Below are 24006 nucleotides of genomic sequence, written 5' to 3'. Positions count from 1 at the left end.
TTGTTCTGTCAAGATAGGAGATGAAGTCCTATCCACAAGGAGAGATGATCATGCACAAACTTGGATCTGTAGGGTCGCTGTTAATTGAGATATTGCCTCAGTGAGTAGCTTTGAAGATGCATGGTTAGGGCTAGTATTTGTCCTTGATTCTTTTCTTGATCTAGGTTCCTGGGAAGAGCTGCTCCCCTGGGGCCCTGTAGACATCATCGTCAGTAACCCACCATATGTCTTCCACGAAGACATGGCTCATCTGGCTGCAGAGATCCTCAGGTGAGATGGGACGTTTTGATCTGCCTCTTACCTACACTCCATTTAATTTTCTTCTCTGGAGAAAAGTTTTTAGGCTGTAGAACCAAAACTGTGGTTAAGAAATACTAGCCAGGGGGTCAGAAGGGCAGTGCATGATGACATTCGTTTAGGAAGTCTGTTCCTTCCATTACCATCAGAATCCTTGTAGTCAGAGATTTCCTCTTGGTCAGTTTGCTCCTTGGTGAGATTGACTACTTCCAAGTGGTATCTGGGGCAAAAGAAATTGGGCAAAAGAAATGTGAAAGCTCTCTGTAACTTAGTTAAAGCCCCAGGATTTTTTTCTTCCCTGGGACAGCAAACTGGTGTTAGACACACTGGTCATCCACATCATTCCCAGGCTATCTTACTGAAACATGCTTCCAAGTGTCTCCTGTGTATTATGCTCCAATGTTGAGTGGAGCTATTGTACAAATGAGGCTGCAACCTGGAAGAGCAGAGGAGCTTAGACTATCAGGGAGTTGACCTGCTTTTCACTATGAGCTTTATGAATAAGAGTCTGTGTCTCTTTCAGTTGGAACTGGTCAAAACTTGGAATTTACATTATTTGAGAAATTTCAAAATTTTCTGCAAAATGAGAAGTCTAAAGAGTGGGGGTTTAGGAGGATTTTCATGTTAGAACTTCAACAGAATAATTTAAGGCATCTTTACATGTACTTCAGGGTAGGGGGGTGCTTTAATTAGAGCAGCTTTCAGAAGCCCCCCTAATTAAAGCTTGTTTGACGAGCTTTAGTTAAAGCAACCCCACCACCATTTGAAGCATGGGGATGCTGAATACATATGATATCAAGGCTGCTGGAATGTGCTAATTAGCACACGATTAATTGAGTCTGCTCTGATGGATGCAAATTAGCACACATTGGGTATGTATATAGGTGCCCTTCATTTTTTTTCATTTTTGTCTTGTATTTAATCTGTATTATTTTATGCAAGTGTTTTATTTTTGTTTTATTTTGTACTTAAAGGCATTAAGGACAACTGATGAAAGAAATTATGTATTTTAATTAGAACAGAAGTATGCCTTGTGTGTGCATTATTTCATTCCAAGACTGTACGTTATTAGTACTTCTGCAGTGCTCTGAAATAATGTCAAAAGTGGGGAATCTCACTGTGACAGAATGGAGTCCAAGGGCCTCTGTGATACCTCCTAGTAGCCATCTCTATCCTGTCCAGCCCCTACTCATGCCACCCCAGGTCTCAATCTGCTCACTTTCCTGCCATACCTTGACATTAAAGAAAAGTAATGAGGGCAGGCTCTCCAGGACCAGTGAGTCTATGGGGGCCCCTCTCATTCTCTCTCTCTCTCTCTCTCTCTCTCCCCTCAATATCCATTTTCTTGGGCCCGCCAGTCTTAAGTGTTACATGTGTGTCCCCCTTTCACCCCTACAGCCATGCCTCACATATGATATCAGTTAACGCATCAGCAGGTAAGCTTGCCCTCCGTGCAGTATGTGACCTACCCAGGTCTCCAGTTTTTTGTTGGGGTTTTGGCCCCGTTCTTCTGGCTGTGCCCTTCTTTAGCCTAGGTCCACCGTGCTGGACCTAGGCTTTTGGGCGCCACCCCTATTTTGCCCTTCTTTGGCTTTTGCTCTTGTCTTCCTGGCCTCAGGACACCTATGTCGCCTTTGCTATCTCAGGCATTGATGCTCTTGGTTCCTGCCTGCCTATGTCTTGTGCCCAGTCCTCAAAACACCCACATGCCCCTCAGACACCCCCGTGGCCTTCTCATCACCACTTTTAGCCACACCCAGTCCACTGGTGTAACTAAAATAAAAAGGGCAAGCATCCACTTGAAAAAACCTTTCCTCCCCTTCCTTGGGTAAAACAACACTTGGCAAGCCCTCTTACCACTGGGCTGTCACCTCTCTGTCTCCAGGGCCAGTCAGGGTCTCTCAGGCAGCTCTTTCCCTCCTAGGAGCTCTGTTTCCTCTGGAGCACAAGCCCAGCCTCACTTCCCTCCTGACTCAAAGTGCAGGGTTTTTGAGTACCTTGGAGCGTGGCCCTTTCTAATCATGTGATTCTTTAGCTTGGGCACAATTGTACCTTTTTAGTTCTAATGGCCAGCTTGCCCTGCGTCCCAGCTGCAGCCCCCAGCTTGTGTCTGCCTATTTCTCCTGCCTGTTGATGTGTAGCTTGCCTCCTTCCTCCTGCCTGCTCACCTCTGTCCTTGTCTTCCCCTGTCTAATAACAGGAGCCTCTGGTTTCCTGTTACAATAACATTCAAAATGAAATCATGACATTGCCAAAATATAAATATCTTTGCTTAATTTTTCTGCGTTTTCCATAGGAATTTTTGTCAGAAGCTATATGATTTTTGAACATTTTCTGATTAATCAAAACAGTTTTATCTGACAAAAACTCTCTGAAGGTACATTTTCCATTTCTAATTCCAAGACTTTTGTATAATAAAATATTTAACTTTGTTTGGGTTTTAGATTTCTTTTATGCCTTCTAGGGTCTCACGAGAGTTATTTAGCTGGGAAATAGAACTTTTTTTTTGAAGACAATATCTTGCAAGACACCAATAGCAAAACAAGTCAAAATCTTGAGAAGTTGTCTTCCTTTAGTGATATAAAAACTCAATCTCTTTTGGGTTAGGTACAGTCTTCTGTACTGTAACCTGGTATGTTATGTTAGAAGGCAGCCTGACCTGGCTCTTGGCAATCCTTGAACTAGAAGTGATAATACTGTGCTTTACCAGCTACTAACCTACCCATTCTCCTATCAAATTGGTATCAATGATAAATGTGAATAGGACACATTAACATGGTGCACAGTCTCAAGTACTGAATAACAGTTCTGTACATTGGTTAAGAATATTGAGGTTCTGTTTCTAGTCCTTAGGTTCAAGAGGCAACAGGAGTAATAATTGGGGTGCCTACACTTTTGGATTTGCTGGGGCTTGAGTGGCTAGTGTCTGGGAGCATTTTCACTTTTCTGCTTTCCCTTCTCTCCTAAATATGAGTTCAGTAAAGTTCACTAGCCTGCATCTGACACATCTCTGCAGTTTATTTGCCTGCCTGGGGGGAGGGAAGAACTTTTGGACCCATATTTTTGAGTTCCCAGAGGCTAGGGATGCAGATGAAAGGCAGCGGTCAGGGTGGGAATGAGAACACGGCTGGTTGTTAGTTTTTATTGGACAAGCAATGAAAGGGAGCACATTGATTTTAAAAAATGCCAACAAATGGGGGGGGGGGGAAGGGGGGGAGTAATAGTGTTCTAGCCATGTACCAGAATAGCCAGTTACAGTAGTGGAGAGGGGGGGCGGTGAATGAGGAGCAATGCAGTGTGGGATGCATGGAGGACCAACCATACCCATGTCTCAGAAAGTTTACTGTCCACATGAAAAATTGAACCCATTCATAGTGAATAGTTTCAAGAGTACTTGATCTTCTAGGTGCGCTTTTGAACCATTCTAGGCAGCTTTAAACCAGTTTAGCAGGCTTGTATGTCTGTCCACTTGAGGTTGAAACTACATTTAATCTAGTCTTAAGTGTTGTGTGTATCCTTAAGAGTCTCAGCTGAGTCTTAGTGACAGTCCCCTTATAACTCTCCTTATTTTACATACCACCCATCTGAGTTGCCAGGGGGAACTGAGACTTCACCATCAATATAAATGCCGAAGTTACTTTGCATAAACTCTGACTTTGTCTATGGGCGGCAAGATTGCAAGCCATTGTTAACAGTAGGGAACTTTAAGTTAGATATTAGGAAAAACTTCCTTATAAGAAGGGTAGTAAGGCACTGGAACAAGTTACCCAGAGGGGTTGTGGAACCTCCATCCTTAGAGGTTTTTAAGACCCGACTAGACAAAGCTTTTCTGGGATGATCTAGTTGGGGGTGGTCCTGGTTTGAGCAAGGGGTTGGACTAAATGACCACCTGAAGTCCTTTCCAAACCTAATTTTCTGTAATTCTATGTATGGACTAAAATGAACACCTAGTGCCAGGTTCCTGGTGGGAGATTTTACTGCTATGTATAAAAGGCTGTATTCTTTGTCTTTATCCTCCAGGTATGAGAACCTGGATGCCCTGGATGGGGGAAATGATGGGATGAGAGTGATAAAAAGAATTCTGGAGCTGGCTCCTTGTATTCTAAAAAATTATGGGTAAGAGGCCTAATCATAAAGCTTGTGCATTTTTTATTTTTCTGTTCTTCTGCCTAACCACACCTCTCATACTTCTACACTAATACATTATGTTCAGAAATATAAAGCAGGTACAAAGTGAATACATCTACATGAGATCTGCACTGTTGCTTAAATAGCTCCACAGGAAACGTCTCAGCATCTATACATGCAGCCCTATTCGGCCACAGGAAACTAATTAGCTAGGGGTACACCGATAGAGATTTTGGGGGCCAATACCAATAGCTGATATTTAAGGAGGCATATTGGCTGATACTGATCCAATATCTGATACAGCTGCCGTCAGGTGGTAAGTCCAATGTGGTGGAAGGGGAGGGGGCAGATCAATGCCCCCCATGGTGAGGGAGGGGGCAGGGGCAGGTGCTGCCTGGAGCTGGAGGGGCATGGGACAGAGGCATGGTTCGTAGAATGGGGGCAGCTCCCACAGCTGCTTGCACCTCAGGAGGGCAGGGACTGGGGAGCATGTGCCCTGGATCTGCATGGCACGGGGCGAGCTGCAGCTGCGGGGTGGCTTTTCTTGCCAGGGGTTGGACTTGGAATGGGCTCTGGTGGCGCTGGGAGGAGGCTGCAGCCACCCCAGATTTCGCTGCAGCTCTGCTTCCAGCCTTGTCCTGCCACCCACCACAGCCCTGACTTTTCCCAGCACTTGGATGGAGGCAGAGCGTTCAGCCAGGGCTGCAGCAGAAGGCAGCGTATGGCTGGGAGTGGAGCTGAAGCAAAATTTGGGGTTGCTGCTGCCTCCTCCCAACTCCACCAGAGCCTGCTCCAAGCCCAGCCCCCGGCAAGAAAAGCCTCGCGTAGTGCCGGCTCCACCTCCACCCCGCAGCTGGAGCCCACCCTGCACCGCACAGATCCAGGGCATCCCTCCCCTCCCTGCTGCCCCTGCCCTCTTGGGGTGCAAGCAGCAGCAGGAGCCCGTGCTTCCCCCTGCCTCCCCTGGGCAGTGCCTGTCCCCTCCGTCACCAGGGGGGACATTGATCTGCTTCCCCATGCCCCTTCCCTCCCCTTCCGACTTATCAGCTGGAGGCAGCTCTCCATGCTGCTGGCTCTGCTCCATGCTGCCCTGCAGGTGCACACAGCACGGGCATCTATCAGCCAAAGTATCGGCCCCATCGGGCTGATATCCAATATAGACATTTTCTTTATATTGGTACCGATTCAATATCAGACCAAACTATCGGTGCACCTCTATAATTAACTCCACTGCAGGTTAGTACTTGTAATTACAAGTACTATTCTACTGTGGAGTTTTTTCATGCACAGCAACTTGTGTAGACACTGACCTGGCTGGTTGGGGCGCAAGGGTGTTTCAGCACAGTGGGCTGCCTTCCCACACTGAAGCACCACGTTGCTGCTTCAACCCAGCTCAATGTGCTGTGGTCCCAGGTGCACATGTAAACATGGTGCCTGGGAGCAATAAACTCCGATGCGATATGCTTTGCATTAATATACATACGTAGACACGCTCAGTCAGTGGTAAACAAAAACCCCATTCTCTATTCTTATGTTAGAAGGGAATGACAGTGGCATAAGCCAAATGTATAGACCATTAACATACTTACTTGGGGAGATTATGTGCTTTGCCATCGATCCTACGTGCTTAGCATTGCTAGTTGATGGCCATTACCTAAGTGGGGAAAGTAAAGATCAAAAAGCAAAAAAGAGTAGGGAGAGGAAAGTAGCAGAGGAAAAGATTAAAAAAGAAGGCTGCAAAGAGGCAAATGGCTAAACAGAGTGATTGAAGTCCAGGAAGAGCCATGATAAACCTCTCTGTAGAAGTGAAATTTATGGAGGTGAGAAAATGTATTGAACTTCAGAGGAAAAAAATTTACCCGGGGGTGGTTTCTTGAGGGATAAATTTCCTCCATAATACATGCCCAAGAGATTGTTGGTTCCATTAACCATCATGTGGTGCCCCTCCCCTTCCCTCCTCTCCCCCTTGCTAACAAGAAGTATCATCAATATTGACAACTCAGGCATCCAGACCCCTGCTGAGCTGCAGGAATGGAGTTACACTTGTCTGACAGGTCAAAGAAAGCCAGTTGTTTGATCATTGAATTCCAGTGGGTTCCACAGGCAACACAAGCTGGTCAGCTGGTTCCTTTGCCAGGTTATATGAACCAGTTTTGGGGAGGAGAACCTGAAGTTTCTAAGCTGAGACAAGAAAATATCCATCATTTTCGTTATATCTACTTTCAGGAGTGTGTTTCTAGAAGTTGATCCAAGGCACCCAGAGATGGTAGAGAACTGGCTGCAAAGTCGTCCTGACCTGTTCCTTTCTCTTTGTGCTACCCACAAGGACTTCTGTGGAAAGTAAGTATATTTTATCTTCTGTCAGCCATATACAACTGCATCCCATACCACTCTGCACCCTTGGGTATTGAAGTTAAACTCAAAGAAAGTCCCTAGTCAAATGTGTCCTCTTCCTAAATGCATGCCTCTTTCAGACTCTTCCATTTTCTTGTATAACCTGCAGATGGCACTGAAAAGCATTTCTGAGTCATCTGCATTGCTTATAAGATCTGAGGGCACTTGGAGTTTTAAGTGATGGACATAGATTCACATTTTCCCTGGCAAAACTTAAGGCAGTGCTCATTCTTATATTCCACAGGCCAAGGTTTCTGCACATTCAAAAAACATATAGCAGGTGACTGGAACCCAAGGAATGTCTCCGTCCATCCCAACATGCATATCTTGGGAGTTCTTTGCTGACAGATCCACTCGAACTCAACACAGTAACATGACTCTGGACTACCATTCCATTTTCTGGTGTTTTGATCTCCCAATGTATTGACCATCTCCATAGCTGGTAATGGATTTCACTTGATGGATCAATAGTGAGGGCCTAGTTAAGGATCTGCACAGGTGTTTTGCTTTCCCCAGATGGTCAGACAAAGCTTTCTTGCTCACTTAGGTAGAGCAATTAATAGCGATGAGATTCCAGCCCAGAGGGAATTACATCTCATTGCTGTTACGAAAAGCTGCAGATAAGTGTGGCAAAAATATAGCTTTATACATCAAATGACATGCTTATATGACTCTTGTGCTGAGTGAAGAGCTGAGAGCTTTACCAACATGAGAATGGTCTTAGTGTTTTTCATTTCTTTTTAAGCATCTATTTTCAGTATTTCAAGTGGGTCTAATGCGAGATTACCAAACTACCTCTTTGGATTCAGTTCTATTCTGGACGCCTACTGTTGCTGACTGACCCAACAGTAGTAAAGCAGCATGTGCTGCCCAGCCTTCCTGAATGACCTTTCAGTAAACAATCAGCACATGTGTAGTTCTTACTAAATGTGAGATATCTTTCTGCAGATAATTGGACCCAGACTGAGGGGTCATCTGGGATGGGCCTAAACCAAAATTTACTGGGAAATCTTCACTTTTCTTTGGAAAATCTAGTTTTAGACTGGCAAGGCAAAGCCTTGCATCTGAAGATTTGGGGGATATATTTAGAAGAGTTCTTTTTGGCACGAAGATTTTATTTTCAAAGTCCTTTTCCTGAAGGGGCCCCAGCTCAACAGGACTTGGAAGAAGACTTCTAGTGTTTAGTTGGTGTGTGTGTCAATTTATCACCTAGCACATCATGGATGCTAACAGTAAGAAATAAAAAGTCACAATAAAACTAGCACTGTATGAGATTGAGCCTTAATTCAAAATGTGACTCAAAAGAACAGCTGTCAAGAGGGAGATATTTTTAAAGATGATGTGGGGCCTGGATCCACACATTCCACTGCATAATAAATCCACCTGCATTGTGCATTTTCCCATAGATTTCAAAACACATTACACAGAAGATCAGTGTATTACTCTCCCATTTCACAGGTAGGGAAACTGAGGCACATGGAGGGACAGGTACTCAGCAGGTTGATGGCTTTGTCTGATGTAGAACCCACACTTCCTGACTCTTTCCCTAATCCACCTGGAATAGGTAAAGTCTATTTCTTCAACAAGGAGAAGTGATCCATGCAGTGGTTCTGCCTGAAAGTACTTGGAAAGAAGACTGCCTGCAGCAGACTGACAAAACATGCTATTGTAAATAATGGAAGGATTTCAATGTAAGTAGATTTATTTTTCCTGGTGGCCAGTTCATCTGCTGCCTAATGTTAGCTCTGAGGAAGAGTCTGAGGAGTTGATTCAAATAGAAGCCTGTATTGGGTTACTGCTGGGGAGCAGAGCCATATGGAATGTATTTATCTGTGGTCTCAGAATGTGCCAGGTGTTTAAAGGATATCTTCCCAGGCTGGAGTGGCTGCAAACAAACTTAACTAGAGCCTGGTGCCACCCACCACAAATTGCAGCACATTGTGGGGCTGTTAGAAAGCTCCAAATTTCTAAGGCTTATTGAAACAAGAGTGTAGTTTAGCTCCGTCATCCTTGCCCTTCTTTTCACTCCATCACTTTCCACTTGGCCTCTCTCACTTTTACCTACTCTGTTTTTCACTCTTTGGGTCTTGGAGAGGGCTTTGCAAATGCACCTCGACTTTTGACTGATATACCAGTTACCTAGCCTTCAGTCTGGGCCTCAGCCCAACTCCAGGGGCTTAGCCAAAGCCTCCATCATTACTGCCATCATTCACAACCTAGCTCCATGTCACCATTGCCCATAGTGCACTCAGCTTGGGCCCTGTGATCCTGCTACATGAGTTGTGTGTGCTGTGGCCCTCTAATATTCAGTAGCTATCACACAAAAAAGGAAAAAAACCTTCCTCCTCTTTCTCCAGGAAAACATGGTAAGAACAATCTAATGAGAGCTACAGCAAAGCTAGAAATAGGGGACCCTCCTAAAGGGCATCTCACTCCATGTTTGAGAGTTTAGGAACTAGGTGTAGTCCTGATTTATATCCAGTTCCATCTTAGATGATTTTTTTTAGCACTTTTGTAGCTCAGTGCAGGGAAGATCCAAAACGTGTTTATGTAGGTTAAGAAAAAGAACTTGTAGTTCTCAGCTGAAGTGGAACAGTTGTTTTTAAGCTGAATTTAAGCAGTTCCCACACTCAGTAATGGATGCAGGCACTAAACATGAAATGTAGTCAACAAGTATAACTTGCTCTTGCAGGATATTTTAAAGGGGTTGCATAATTTGTTGATCTAAGAGTGTTTATTCCCCCCATAGTGCATTCTTCAGAGGGTCACTTGTAGGAATCTGGGATGAACCCTCCCGTGCAAGTCAAGTCTGCTGGCAGGGAGCATTGTTGTTTCACTTGAAAGCATCAGTTGCCCTGAGCAGGATATGTTTTATGAGATGGACTTAAGTCTAATCCAGTAGGGCAAGTGCTACATTCCTATAATTATCACGTTTATAAAAAATGCTTACAGCACAACCTTTATGCTGTGAAGTGATTACATAGTATGGAAGGTCATGTGAAATTTCTGACCTTTTTCTGAGGACAAGTAGAGAGAGATCTCATTCCGTCTCCAGAGAAGCCATTCACTTGCCAAAGTCTCTTTTGTAAGGAGACAAGGTTGCACAGTACAGTGTGCACTTCAACACCTGATACACATCTGCCCAGACTCTTCAACACAGCGACTTTTAATCACATTTTGGATGGGACAGCTTTCAAAGATCCATTGTGATACCCCCAGAGTTCTTGCTCTCAAAAGAGCTGAGCAGAGAGATTCTAACATCCAAATGATTTAATTTGTGTTTTAGTTCTCTGGACAGTGTATAGTTGCTTAGTGAAGTTATAGAAGGCTAATACTACTGTTTGCATTTTGATAGAATCAGTGTCTTGGGCTGAATTTTCAGGCAATTGACCTACATTTACATCTTTTGAAAACTTACCAAAGAAGTGGCTTGTTTTTTTCTGAACTAATATTTGCATTTATTTTTCCTGGGAGGTCTGGAAGATGACTGACTTTCTTGGGGGGGCATAGGAATGCAAAAAAGGGGAAAGCGGAAACAGGAGAGGGACTGAACTATCTACTGGGACTGGTCTCTTTCCTAGAAACAGAGTTGGAAACAGGGAATTGAGCAAGTATTTAAGTGGGTTTGGTTAAGGTTCTTGTTCAAGCCACCAAAAATAAATAAATAGTGATTTGGTTATTGGTTCCAATTGGTTCAAATAAAATTTCTTTTATACACAGCACAGAAGGAATTTACCAGTTTCAGGGTAAGAAATAGACTTTTAAAACAGACACGTTTACAAATGTATACTGCTTATGTAAAGTTTATACAAGTAATGTTCTTTTTTTACTGAACTGCATTTGACTTCAACTTTACATGACTTTGGCAGGGTTTTTGTGTTGTCAAAACAATTATAATTTCATGAACAATTTGTGTGAACTAAGATACTGTCTTCTATTATCTGCTTTGTCATATTGCATCTGTGTGCTGACTGAATAAATTTGAAGCCCCCACACTGATGCACCCTTGTGCCTCAGCCAGGCCCAGCAGCGTATAAATGTGCACTGCTGCACAGTGAATAAAGTTGCCACAGGTTAGTACTTGTATTTACAAGTATTAACTTACTGCAGCATTTATTAGTTTACTGCAACCTAATAGGCAGCTCCACAGTAAACATTGCATGTAGACATACCCTCTAAGAACTTATTCTTAAAGTGATTTTGTATAGACAGAAGAAGTATTTCCCTGTGCAAAAGTTTGAAGAACAATTTGTTCTGCAACTGTGGCCTGAATGTTAATCCCTAAAAGCGAGTGGCCAAGTCGTGTGACACTGTCCACTTTCAATGAAATTAATCTTCCCTTAATTTGTTTTTTAGATTCCCTCCTGAATGGGGGCAGCAAAAGTGGCAGCTTTGTTTCAGATATTTTGAGCATTCATTGTGAGTTTTCCCCAAGCTTGCTAGAATGGGGTCAACAATTTTGTGTAATCATGACTCTTCCATCAGCTGAAATGGTCTTCCATTTACAGCAGCCAATTCTAGGCAAGCATCCAATAAGGTAGCTTTATCAATTTTGTGATTCCTTTGTTTTTAACATGGAATCCAAAATAGTTTGCATTGTAGTTAACTTTTTGGGTGTGGTTCATCAGGACTGCATCCGTGGCATGATTGACAAGCATGATGTTGTCATCTGGAGGTGGCAAGAGCAGAAACAAACATGTCAATTATTTCATCAGTTTCATGTTAACTCACTGCGCAGTTAAGTGGTTGGCTTTGCAAGAGAGGGGAAGGGATGCAGCAGTCCTTCCTGGCAGCATCAGTGAGGGGTCACATGAATGCAACCTTCTAAAGCTATGTAATTGCTAATTACTTTTTATTTACTAGTTTATCAGAAAAAAACACAGCACAGGCAGCTCCTACTAGCAGTCCCCCCCTTACATTTTTGGGCTGGTATCCCTCTATTTCCAATCTGTTTCCATATAAAAAGTGCTATAACTGCATGAAGTGTCAAGCTTTGGCAATGGACAGTTGAAATTATATGGTCAGTGTAACACAAAACAGTGGTAAACAATAGGGATTAAGAATAAGAATCCACTAATTGAGAAAGCAGTAGCATTAACAGCTATTCATATACATTTGACTCAATTGTCTATTAATAATGTAGACTTAGGAACCCAAAAAATGAACCATGATAGAAATGTTAAGTTCAGAGAAAATCCTGAGGATTCACTATAGAGCTGTTAGGCATACCTTTTGGTAGCAATCTCATATCTATGCATTATTTTATTTTTATATTATATTATTTTATTTTGTGTGTCATAATGAACCAGCAGTTTCAGTTTGATTTCAGTTCAGGTCTGGTAGGAGAGGACAAATAGTTCTGTTCCAATTTGGGTTCATGTCGAAGTACCAATTCAAACCGGTTGACTCCCTGGTTAGAAACAGCGTGGTCTTTGATGAAGCTCCTGTAGGTGGTGCTGTGAGCCCAGTTACAGCAGCAACGTTAGTGTTAGGGAGTGTACACACTACCAAACAAAGCCAGCCCAGCAGTGTCAGAAAGAGATAGATATGTGATCCCTAACAACACAGATGTGCCAGAGGGGGGTGGGCCCTGGCATAGCTGCAGGCATATTGGCAAAGCTGCTTTTTTCTGGAAAACTGCTTTGTAGGCTTTACTGTATTAATACCAGCTTGGTTCTTTTGGTTGAGCTGCATCCATTCTGGGAGCACTTTGACCTTGTAGCTTATTCCTATATCAGGAAAGCACTTCTAGGCATAACCTTTGAAAACTGGAGGACACACAGACAGACCTATTTAGACTTATAAGGATTAATCTTATTTATTTCAGAGTCAGCTTCTTTTCTGATTAAACATCTGTTCTCATAGTTTCATAGTAGCTAGGGTCAGGAGGGACCTGAACAGATAATCTAGCTTGACTCTGTGCCACAGGCAGGAATATATTCTGGGTTCAGAAGGCCCCAGACAGGTGATCATCCAACCTCCTCTTGAATTTACCCAAGGTAGGGGTGAGGACCACTTCCCTGGGAAGTTGGTTCCAGATATTGGCCACCCTAACTGTAAGGTATCGACTTCTGATCTCTAACCTAAGCCTATTTTCCATCGGGTTATTACCATTGTTCCTTGTCACCCCAGGTGGTGCTGGGGAGAAAAGGGCTCTACCTATTTGCTGTTGATCTCCCCTGATGACTTTGTAGGCAGCCACCAGGTCCCCCCTTGCCCTCCTCTTGCTGAGGCTGAACAGGTTCAGGTCCCTCTGTCTCTCCTCATAGGGCCTGTCCTGCTGCCCTCTCACCAAGCAGGTGGCCCTCTTCTGAACCCTCTCCAGGGTGGCCACATCCCCCTTGAAGTGCGACGCCCAGTACTGGACACAGTACTCCAGTGTTCTGCAATACATGTACAGGTTCTGTTTCTGGTTATTGGCAGTGTAAGAGTGATGCTGCAGCCATGATGGTCCAGAAGTTTTGTAAGGGGCAAGGATTTCCTAGGGTAATATCTTTTATTGGACCAACTGTATACTTGAGATAGAGTTAGCCAAGGTGTCAGATGCAAGACATTGTTCATGATTTGCATTCAAAAGCTTGTCTAACTATCCCAACTGTACAATTGGTCCAATAAAAGAGGTTACCCTGAGAAATCATGGTCTCTAATTATGGCATTCCAGCACATATATAAAGATAAAGAGAACTTACAATCACTAACGCATTTATTCTTGCAACACCTCCCTTGAGTGCTCAGAAAGTGCTGTGATTCCTGTCGTACAAAGGAAGAATGTTCAGATCCCAGCTACTGACCTTGGATAAGATGAAGAAAGAGCAGTAAGGAAATTTCTGCCCCATTGGGACCAAGGGTCCAGGGTAGAACCCAAGACAGCATCAGTATCATTGAGCCACATGCCCTCTATTTGGCACTGGTGAGGCCACATCACTTCCCTCAATCTGCTGGCAACACTCTAATGCAGCCCAGTATGCCATTAGCCTTCTCACAAGAAGGGCACACTGTTAGCTCATATTCAGCATATTGTACACTGTAACCCCCAGGTCCTTTTTTGCATAGCTGCTGCTTAGCCAGTCAGTCCTTTGCCTATACCAGATGACAGGAGGCTGCCACTGCTCGCAAGTGTCACGAGTTTTGCTTTGAAGAGTTTGTGGTGCAGTTTCCCAGAAACGTCTAGATCTATCTCCTTGAAATGTGGCAGGCTTTATGCCCCCAGAAGGGGCTACCATCCCTGCAATTTGCATCTAAATCAGGCAAGAAATAACAATGTTTTAGGCATTTTCATTATTCTTCATTATAGCCTATGGGCAAAACGTCATAACATATTGAAACAGCAAAGCAGTTTTGACAAAACGAAATGGAACAATGCTTTGAAACGAAATGGCGAAATGAAACGCTGTCCCTTTGGAATGGCAAAACGGATGTCAAAATGAAACTGTGGTGTTTTGCACAGCCCTAATTGCTGCCTTTGGGCCTTGGGCACTTCCCAGGGCTGACAAGCTAGAATTTGAAGAGCTGCACTTCAGAGGGTGAAAAAGATGCATGTGCCATTCGCTGAATTTTTAATGACTTGCCTATTTTTCCACGTGGGGTAGGTAAAAGTCCCAGCAGACCCTGACATGGTCTCCTTCATAAAGGAATATGTATAAACAACTTGGCCTTACAGATAATTTATACCTGAAAAGGAGCAGGGAGTAGACCAGTACACATGTTAGCATAGTCAGGTAAATGTTAGATAACTGAATATGTTTGGTTACAGAATCTTCTCACAGCATGCATCTACAGATGCATTTGAACTGGGATCAGTTTACTTGTGAGTAAACTACTCATGAGTAAATGCTCCTGGAAAGGCAACTACATATGCAGGGAAGTGGGAGCAGATTTTATCCTAATGGGAGCAAACTGCTCCTTCCTGGGGCCCTGCAATGGCCCCCTGCCACCACCAGGGGGAGCTCTAGGTTCCCCCTGGGTGCTAGCCCAGGAACTGGCAGGGAGCATGGGGCCAGGAGACAGCTGTTCCACAGAGCTAGGAGACAATGTCCCAGCCCTAGTCAGATAGCCCTGGCTGGGGCTTGGACAGTACACACTGCCCCAGCAGCAGGGAGCTCCTGGCCTTGGCTCCCCAATCACAGGCAAGGGACTTGGAAAGAGTTTCAGGGGATGGGCAGGTTTCATCCTCCTCCTCTGATCTGTTGGAAGCTACCTCACTGCTCACTGCCCCATCAGAACAGGGGGCTGGGACCTACCCCACCCCTGCAGCTCTTTCCAAGCCCCATGCCTCAATCCCCTGATAGGGCATAGGGCTGGGACCTGCCCTGACCAGGACACATCTCAGCCCCTGATCCACAATTTCAGGGTATAGCCTGCTCCCCACTCAGCTTCATGAGGACAGAGTTGGGTGGGAAACAGGCTGGGGAGCTTGTTCCCCGCTCAGCTCCATGACTGGGGAGTTGGGTGGGGACCAGGCTGGAGAGCTTGTTCCCTGCTCAGCTCTGTGAAGACGGAACAGGCTGGGGAACAAGCTCCCCTGCCTGTGTGCACCCAGCAGAGCTAAGCAGGAAACAGGCTCCCTAGCCCCCGCCAGTGGGGAGCTCCCAGTTCTAGCCTCATGACTATGGGGCCAGCCCTCAGAGATCCTTATCTCCCAGGGCCAGCTCTGTGATGTCAGGCCTGGTACTGGGATATGGTTATCTGATAAGGATCTCCCAGCACTGGCCCGGTGAATGTAGACCTGGCATTGGGAGATGAGGGTCTCCCAGCCTCCCACTCCCTAATCGGGATGATGAAATGGGGGCTGGGAGATAAGAATCTCCCAGCCCCCACTCCCCAGTAGTGATCTTGAAGCAAGGGGCTTAGAGCTCCCTGCTGCTGGGGCATGAGGACATAGTCCCTGCCTGGGCTCCGGTGGCAACACCTGCCCCAGCAGTAGGCAGCTCCCAGGAGCAGGGAGGAATCTCCTGCCCCCTGGAGGGTGGTTAACTGGGAGCAGATTTGCTCCCAGTCAGGCATCCATGTGAACACTACTGTGCTGTTACTAATTGAAAGATAGCAAATTTACAGGTAGCAAATTTACTCGCAATCAGTGAGGTTTACTATGCAGTAAGCATATGCACGTGTAGACGCACATGATTACTGTGTAGTAAACTATGCTACTGCGCAGTAATGTCTCATGTAGACATACCAACAGTGATGTAATGTGATTCAGACCACATCCCATCTAAGTGTTTATCATGCAGTTTTCCCAGGATGTTGGCTATGGCTGAGCCTTTGAAAGTTAAATGCTTTTCAAGCAAGATTTTTTTTTTTTAGTCAACATAATTGTAATGTATTGCACTGTGCGTACAAGTAATGTGGGAGAAAACACTATGTTTAAGATCCTATGTGAATCAAGAGCCAGGGGACAGAAAGGAAATGTGAACAACAGGATAGTAGTAGAGTGTGGCTCTCACTGCCCTGTCTCCTCCAGGTAATTCTGCCATTGCTTTTACCCCCTTTTGGAAATTCAGCACAGCTGCCTGCCCTACATGTGCCAATCTACAAGTGGCAAGACTGAGGTGTGAGAATGGATAAATGAATAGTGTCCCAGCAGTTCAGATGTTCTTTGCTCTGCCACTCACTTCTTGTATAACACTGGGCAAGTCATTTAGTCTCTTTGCCTTGATACTCATCTGTACAATGAAACTAATAGCACTTTCCTACTTCACAGGGTTTCAGTAAAGATACATACATTAAATGGCATGAGGTGCTCAAACACTACAGTAAAAAAGGGATACGCACATATATGACAGTCTGAAAGGGCCACAGTTATATCTTTTAATTACCTTTCCTTACTTGCCATTTATACAGGTCTCAGCATATTCTAACCCTCATTAAAAAGTTTCTTTACTTACCTCATGTTTAGGCCCCACCCAGCAACCAAGGCAGGAGGTAAACAGTGCAGTATTAGCACAATTTTGATTCCCAGCAGTGTTTTGCCTGTGTGAAACCAAAGGACATGAGAGCACACCCTTTTGTTACTGCTTGCCCTTCTTAAAACAAATTCAGTAAGTTCATGAAAATTGAACGCACAGACATAAATGATCCTGCTGCAGCATGCTGAGAAAGATGAGTCTACATTTTGTTCCCAAGAACAGTGGTGTTTTTACAGTACACTGACTGGCATCTAATATGTTATTAATACAGATAACAATGGAAAACAGTGCAGGCATATACTGTGGCCTCTAGTGTTTATCTAATGTGCTTGCATGTGGTTGTCATCATAAACAAATGGTGTGGAAGCGGCATCTTCTCGCTCTAAGATTCCCACCCTTATCTCAGTATCTTGCTTTGCCTAGAAAAATGGAGCCTTATTTCTAGCAGCCCTGTGTGCCCCACTAGCAACAGGATAGAGAGCTGTAGTCCATTCTTTGTCATGCATTATCAAAAACGAAGCATCTAAATTCCAGTTAATCTCTCTACATTACTGGGGAGAATGTGACTCATAAGACCCCGACTCTGAGCTTTGAATATTTCTTTTCTGACTTGTAAACACAGCACGCAGGTGAATAATGATATAACAGTGTAAAGTTACAGGTTTCCAGTTTTGCTGTGAAGGGCTGAGGTGGTATTCCTGGCTGTATTAGAGTGACACCCGAAGTCTCTTGTAAGATCATTGTCCCAATGTGTTAAGCACTGTACACAAAAATAATAAGTGATGGCCCCTGCCCCAAAAAATGTTTAACTCAGCAGGCAAAGCAGATTTGGGACGGGGAATGGAGAAGGCACTTGCCCAAAGTCTCCAATGAGGTTCACAGCAGAGCTAAGAATAGAGCCCAAATGCCTTGATGTGCCTTATCTACTGGACCACAGCATCTACTTGTGCATCTACTTTTGCATTAGTACACTTTAGTTAATGAGCATTAAATCTAGGAGCTCCATTGTGAGGTACTAGGAAAATGTGCATTAGCCTGTCTTAATGTGCATTAACTAAAGAATATGGTTTATTAGTGACACTTAATGCATATTAGCCTATTTTAATGCACATTAAATAGCACAGGTTTATAGTGTTGCTTTAATGTGTATTAATATAGGCTAATGTGCATTAAAGCGCATGTGTAGGTGTGCCCAACACTTCCCTCCCAAACTTTCCAGTAGCTTTTCCAACCCTCTGTGAAGCAGTCTGTCCAGGTATTTCATTGGAGTGCTATCCTGGGAAGATAAGAATGCTTCGGGGGAAGGAGGATCTCCTTAGTCCATTTAGGAAAAATGGGAGAAGTCATTGCTACAAGATATGTCCAAGAGTATTCTGAGCATCATTACAAGGATGCCTTTTGCAGATCAAGGTGCTATGATAGTTCTTTCCAAATGCTACAGGACCAAGATGGACAAGAATGGGAACAACGGGCATCCTCCTGTTGGTATGTGCAAGAAGAAAGAAGGAACTAGTGACAAAACATATTGCATAAGAGCAGGAGCATATGATTAATACAGAGAAACCCAGTCTGCTTTAGGAAATGCAGGCCAAAAGGATACAAAGGTTGTAGAAGAAGTGTTCCCCCTCTGCTATATTCCATCTCTGTGTCCCAGAGTTGATGAGGGATGGCTATAGATGCCACGAACTGCAGATCAAATGTTGGTCAACAAGGAATGGGTCATCTCATCACATACAGGGGAGGGGGGAGCAGAGGCAGGGAAATGGTGACGGATGCAGTACAGCATTGTGAGTGACAATTTGGTTCCGTAGTACTCTGATATTAGCACAGATTATTGGAGTCACTAATGTAAGTATGTGGCAAAAGAACTACTTGTTTCAATGTAGCCATTAGCTAGCAAATGGATTCAGTGTCCTCCCTAGGGACTTCCTGGTTTTTAACTTGGTGTCTTTAGCAAACCCTTTGTGGGAGACTTCTGTGACTTCCTGACTTATGCCTACACCCTTGTCCTTAGTTTACCTTGTTCTTCACCCCTCTGCTTCTGCTCTGTTTTGTTATGCATTACCTAAATGTTTAAGGCTGTCAAACAATTAAAAAAATTGATCGTTACTAGTTTTGTGATTAAAAAAAAAATCTAAATTAATTGTGCATAATTTTGAGTTTTTAGCTGTGTGATTAAAATTGCAATCGAGACTAATTTTTTTTAATTGCACAACTAATCACAATCAAATGTTTTAATTGTTTGACAGCCCTACTAATTAGATCACACATGCAGACCTATTAGGTCACAGTAAACTAATACAGCTGTAGGTTAGTACTTGTGAATACAAGTCCTATTCTGCAGCACTGTTACTTACTCCACAGGAACACACGTCTAGACACTGATGGGACTGGCTGAGGCACAGTGGTTCGGTGTGAGGGCTGCCTGCTGGCTAGCCCCACACAGGAACACCCTAATGTCCTAGATAGCCCCTCAGCAGCATGTTGAACCAAGCTGAAACAGCCCTGGGCTGGCAAGCTTACTCCTCGGGTCCCCTGCCAGTTGGGGCTGCTTCAACCCAGATCAACATCCTGCAGTCCCAGAAGCATAGGTAAATGCAGTGCCTGGGCACAATAAACTCTGGCACAGTATACACCAGAGTTTATTGCTTTGCATTAATTGTATGTGTAGATGCGCCCTGTGCCACCTTAAAACCAGTAGACATTATAACACAAGAAGTCCCCAAATGAGTTAAGAATCTCATCCCCCCTGCTCTTAGCATCACATCCTTTCCACTCCTTATTCAGCAGCCCGTCCCCTTCCCTCCCATTTAGCCCCTCCCTCACCTGCAGTAGCTGCTGCTGCTGTCTCAGGCTGATAAAGGGGGAGAGAGTTCCCCAGAGCTGCTCCTCCCTTATTCCAGCAGGGCTCAGCAATGGAGAGCAGCAGCGGTGGGAGGATAGGTGGGATCCTCTCTCCCAGCCCCCCTCAGGTGTTCCCTGCTGACCCCAGCTGTAGCTGCTCTGGAGCCCTCCCCACAACAATCAGGGGCATGGCTAGGGGGAGGCTTGGGGATCTATAGCAACTCCCAAATTTGCCTTAGCCCCCCTGTATCCACCCCTCCCAGCACCACTGGTGCTGTCCACCCATCTCACACAGCTGAGCCCACAGAGGTGTAGTACTCATGAGATAGCTGAGCCCAGACCCAGCCCCCCACTGGGAAGAGGCTGGTGCTGGTGCTGCTCCTGCCAACAGCCTCCCAAGCCACAACTCTCCCTATTCATTTCACAGTGGGGAGGGGATTCTGAGCTGCTGCAGTAAACTCAGCATAAGACAGTGGCAGGTGGATTTCCTGGCCCTGTACTTGGGAATACCCAGGAACCGGGCAGAGAAAAGGAATGTGTTGGCTGCTGCTGCTGCCACCGCTGTTCCCATCTGGAGCCAACAGGAGTGGCTCTGGAGCCCCCTTAGCTGGGGACAGAAGCAGGGGCAGCAATGGGGCATATGTGGCTGAGGACAGAGAAGGGAGATGGGGAGAGATTTTTTACCTAATTTGTCAACTTAAAATCTTTGCTGCTGCTTCCAATGCAATCCAAAAGGCTCTGCACTACTACGTCTACATATTGGGATTTACCCTGGTAGGAAAGGAGCAGTTTTTGTTTATGTCAAGGGTAAGCAGCTTTGTTTGCTTGTCTGTTGCTTGGGGTTGGTTTGTCAGTTGTAGTTGGGTGGGTCTGTGGTTTGATTCCAGCTTTCAGAGGCTGCTTCAGGGTTGTGTGTCGTGAGTAGGGGACATGCCTTGCAACTGATGATGTGGGGTAGGCACTCTGACAGCTAATGGGCTAATTTCCAAAGCTTAAATAAAAGGACAGGTTTGACTCTAAGCAAAAGGCTTTAAAAGCCAAGAAACTGGCAACTTGGAGTGCCTACTAGGCCTGTGCAAAGCAGCTAGCATTTGCTCTGGATTCGGCTGATTCGGGGGGCAATGATTTGATTTGGTGATTCGAATCACTGTCCCAAATTGATTTGGTCGAATCTGATTTGGAGATTTGGCCACTGCCAAATTGTCTGATATGCAAATCGCCCCATCCTCTGCCCACTCTCAATGGTTGCCCTGCCCACTCTCCCAGCTCTTTAAAAAAAAAAGCCCCCACTCAGTGGCTGCTGCCAGACTGGGGGGCTGATCCCTGCTGCCTCCAACACCACATGGAGGGCTCCGCCATTCCCCCCTGCCCACTCCCCATCCCCGGGCTGCCCCAGCTGCCCCCACCTCCCAGCCCTTAAAAAAAAAAAATTGACTCCCTGACCCCGCAGCCCCATGCTGTATGGGGGGGGCTCTTTCATGAACCTCCAGAAGCCCCAAGGCTGCTGCAGCAGCCGGTGTGTCAGAGCTTTTTTTTTTAAGGTCTGGGAGCTGGGGTGGGCGGGGCAGCCATGGGGGGACTGGGACAGTGGGTGGGAGTCGTGGAGGCTTGTGGCAGGGTCCCCCACACAGTGCAGGGCAGCAGCTGGTGAGTGGGGCTTTTATTTAAAGAACTGGGAGCTGGGGTCAGGTGGGGCAGCCATGGTGGGGGCTGGGAGGCGCTCAGGGAACACCAAGGGAGTAGGCAGGGGATGGAGCCTGGGGGGAGGGCCCTCCATCCCCCCCTCACTCCCTACTTACCAGCATGGAGTCTGGGTCCAGCTCCCTGCTGCAGCGAGTGGGGACTGCCCAAATGGCCGAAGCTCTCTGAATCTTTTCCAGATTGATTAGAGAATTTTGAATGAATTCAGACCTTTTAATTGGTCTCCTAATTCGATTTGGATTCAGAGATTTGGCCACCAAAATGAGCCGAATCTCCTCTGAAGTGAATCAGCACTCAAAGCTTCACACAGCCCTAGTGCCTACCAGCCCAGGAGGCAGTAATGAGACCATCAATAGGGGCCAAAGAGGTTGCATGGGAGTACACATAGGGAGACTCTTCCTTCTTAAAGATATGAAGAAGAAGAAAAGATGATGGCAAGGGAGACAGCAGTGGAGGAAACCCAACAAATTGCAGAGATGACTGGAACAGAGATCCTGCTCTTTTATTTTAAGAGTGAAGCAGCCCAGAGAGGGAGCACTGTAGGCCAGGCAGGGCACAGCTGCAACTGGGTGGCCAAGGTAACCAGTCAATGAGATGGATCAGCAGGCATCTGCAGACAGCCTAGGGTAGTCTCCTGCTTGGAAGGGAGCAGGGACCTGGAAGGCATATAAGCCTAGGGCCTGAGCTAGTATGGCAGTCTAGCCCTGCGAGCTGCAGGGGTAGGAGCTCCTGGCCAGGAAAGCTACCAGGGGATGCTAGATGGACTGCTGTGCTGCCTTGGATTACCAGCAAATCTCTGGGAGCTCACAGGGATATAACACACAGCTGGGAGGTTATCCTGGTTCCAGAGGTAAGGGAATGTTTTCCCTTTTAAAGGGGCAGTGTGCTGCTTCCCCTTCTGTTGATATGGGTGGACCCAGAATGGAGAGTTTGTTATAGCCAGGGGGCTTATCTTTTGGTTACAGTTCATATTAGTGGTTTGGGTTGGGACTATGAGGGGTGGCATTTGGAGATTCCATTAGTGCCCTAGGGCACGTGGTTGCCTTCAGCCCTGCCAGGGGCCCAGCACCTGAGAGGGGCAGAGAGAGGGGCCAGGGCCCAGCACCTGAGAGAGGTGGAAACAGGGGCCAAAGACCTGGCAGAAAAGGGCCATGGGCCTGATGCCCAAGAGGGCAAGACTAGAGCTGGTTCTTCTAGCCTGGGCCCACTATATTGGATCTGGCCTTGAAGCCCCAGCTAGAAAGAGGGTATAAGCTGAGAAGGCCAAAGCTCTAAGAGAAAGTGGTAGTATAGCAGTCCCCATGAAGCATGGGATGGGGTGTAGGGGTGGACAGAGCCATGTAATTAGTCCCTAACGCTTATAGGTCCCCTGGGACAGAGACGAGCAGAGAGTGCCCATGCAGCTCAGGAGTTAGAACAGGGCCAGTGGTGCAGGAGGGACCTGCTGACTAGTGGATGGAGTAAGGCTTACTCTAGGACTCTCAAGGAAGCCTCCATTTCTATACAATAGGTACATCTAGGCTTGGTGGATTAGGAGGTGAGGATACCCTAGAGGCAGAGTGGGCCACAGGTTACAGAGTCACCAGGGGGTGTCACAGCTACCCCTGGGATCCATGTGCTACAATGACAAAGATGATTGGATATAGAAGCTGTGGACCAGACATTATCTTCAGGTGCATACCAGCAGAAACCTCTTATCCGTGTTACTGGATAGGACTCACGGAAGAGAAAATCCAAGGACTAGAAAATGCAGCTGGAGACAACAGTGAAGTTCAGATGTGTGGAAAGGACGGGACACGGACAATTCAAGATTTGCAGATACCTGCAGAACAAGAGAACCTGAAAAGCAAAGCCGTAGATAAGGATACAAAGAAGGATGTGACTGTGCAGAGAAGGCAGTAGAAGAGACCAGCCAGCGGAGGAAAAAATAAAGCCCAGAAATCAGTTAGCCGTGTTGGAGAATAAAGGGGAAAAAACAGGCAGAAACAGACTGGGATGTATAACAGAGCCAAAGGCTCTTGTTACTTTAAGGGTGGAAGAGCAACAGGGAAAACCTCAAGTGGGAAAAGCTGCCCATTATGAGCTGCCAGGGAACATGTACCTGGAGATTTACCTGTTACAAGTACTTACTGCCAAACCAGCTGCACTACAGCAGCACAATGGGCTACAGCAGTGGTTGTCAACCAGGGGTACGCATACCCCTAGCAGTACTTAAAAAGGTTGTAAGGGGTACGCAGAACTGATGTGGCCATAAAGTGATCAATAAATGCTATGTGTGTGCAAGGGTATTGCCCAGGACATGGCACTGGCAAAGTCAGATTTGGTGGTTAAGGACTGGAAACCAGAAGCCAGGTTAGGCACAGTGGGACTAGGCTAAGGGAACTGGTGAAAGAGAAAAGGGGCTTAGGATGGAAAGGATAAGGCCCCAACAAAGGTGTAAAGGTCTGAGGTGGTCTGGTATCAGATTGGGGCCCAGGGCCCACCAGAATTATAAGTGGAAACACCTGTGAGGTATGGGTATTGCTGTAGGAGAGGCTGGAGGCTGTAACTAATCCTTAAGGCTAACAGGTGCCCTGGGGAAGGGCACTGATGGGCCAAAAGGCCCACCTAGCAAGGGCAGGGTGGAGACCAGCACGAGCTAGGAAGAACTAGCTGGCATCTAGAGAAACTGCACTCACTCTAGGACCCATTAGGCAGCCTCTTTTCCAATCAAATAATTACATTAAGGTATGACAGG

General features: G+C 45.8%; 1 protein-coding gene across 11 annotated transcripts in view; it reads left to right on the top strand.

Moving 5' to 3' along the window:
• Positions 1-24006, top strand: part of HEMK1 (HemK methyltransferase 1, mitochondrial release factors N(5)-glutamine) — a 156480-nt gene that overhangs the window by 41930 nt on the left and 90544 nt on the right. For 4 of the 11 annotated variants that reach the window (XR_016438467.1, XR_016438468.1, XR_016438469.1 and 1 more), the window contains exons 9-12: positions 165-270; positions 4318-4413; positions 6652-6765; positions 7064-8510. Coding sequence is in view for 2 of the 11 variants with exons in the window: in XM_090021816.1 (XP_089877942.1) it covers positions 165-270; positions 4318-4413; positions 6652-6765; positions 7064-7103 (356 nt within the window). In the remaining 9 variants the exon portion in view is untranslated. Of the gene's footprint in view, positions 1-164; positions 271-4317; positions 4414-6651; positions 6766-7063; positions 11068-20147; positions 20376-24006 lie in introns of those variants that run through there. The other 7 variants (XM_090021811.1, XM_090021812.1, XR_016438471.1 and 4 more) reach the window with 6 other exon arrangements.

This window comes from Crocodylus siamensis, chromosome 11 (genome assembly GCF_052110815.1).
Source record: "Crocodylus siamensis isolate JL-2025a chromosome 11, ASM5211081v1, whole genome shotgun sequence".
Lineage (NCBI taxonomy): Eukaryota > Metazoa > Chordata > Crocodylia > Crocodylidae > Crocodylus > Crocodylus siamensis.
Note: the sequence above shows the minus strand (reverse complement) of the source record. Positions and strands in the feature narration are given on the sequence as shown.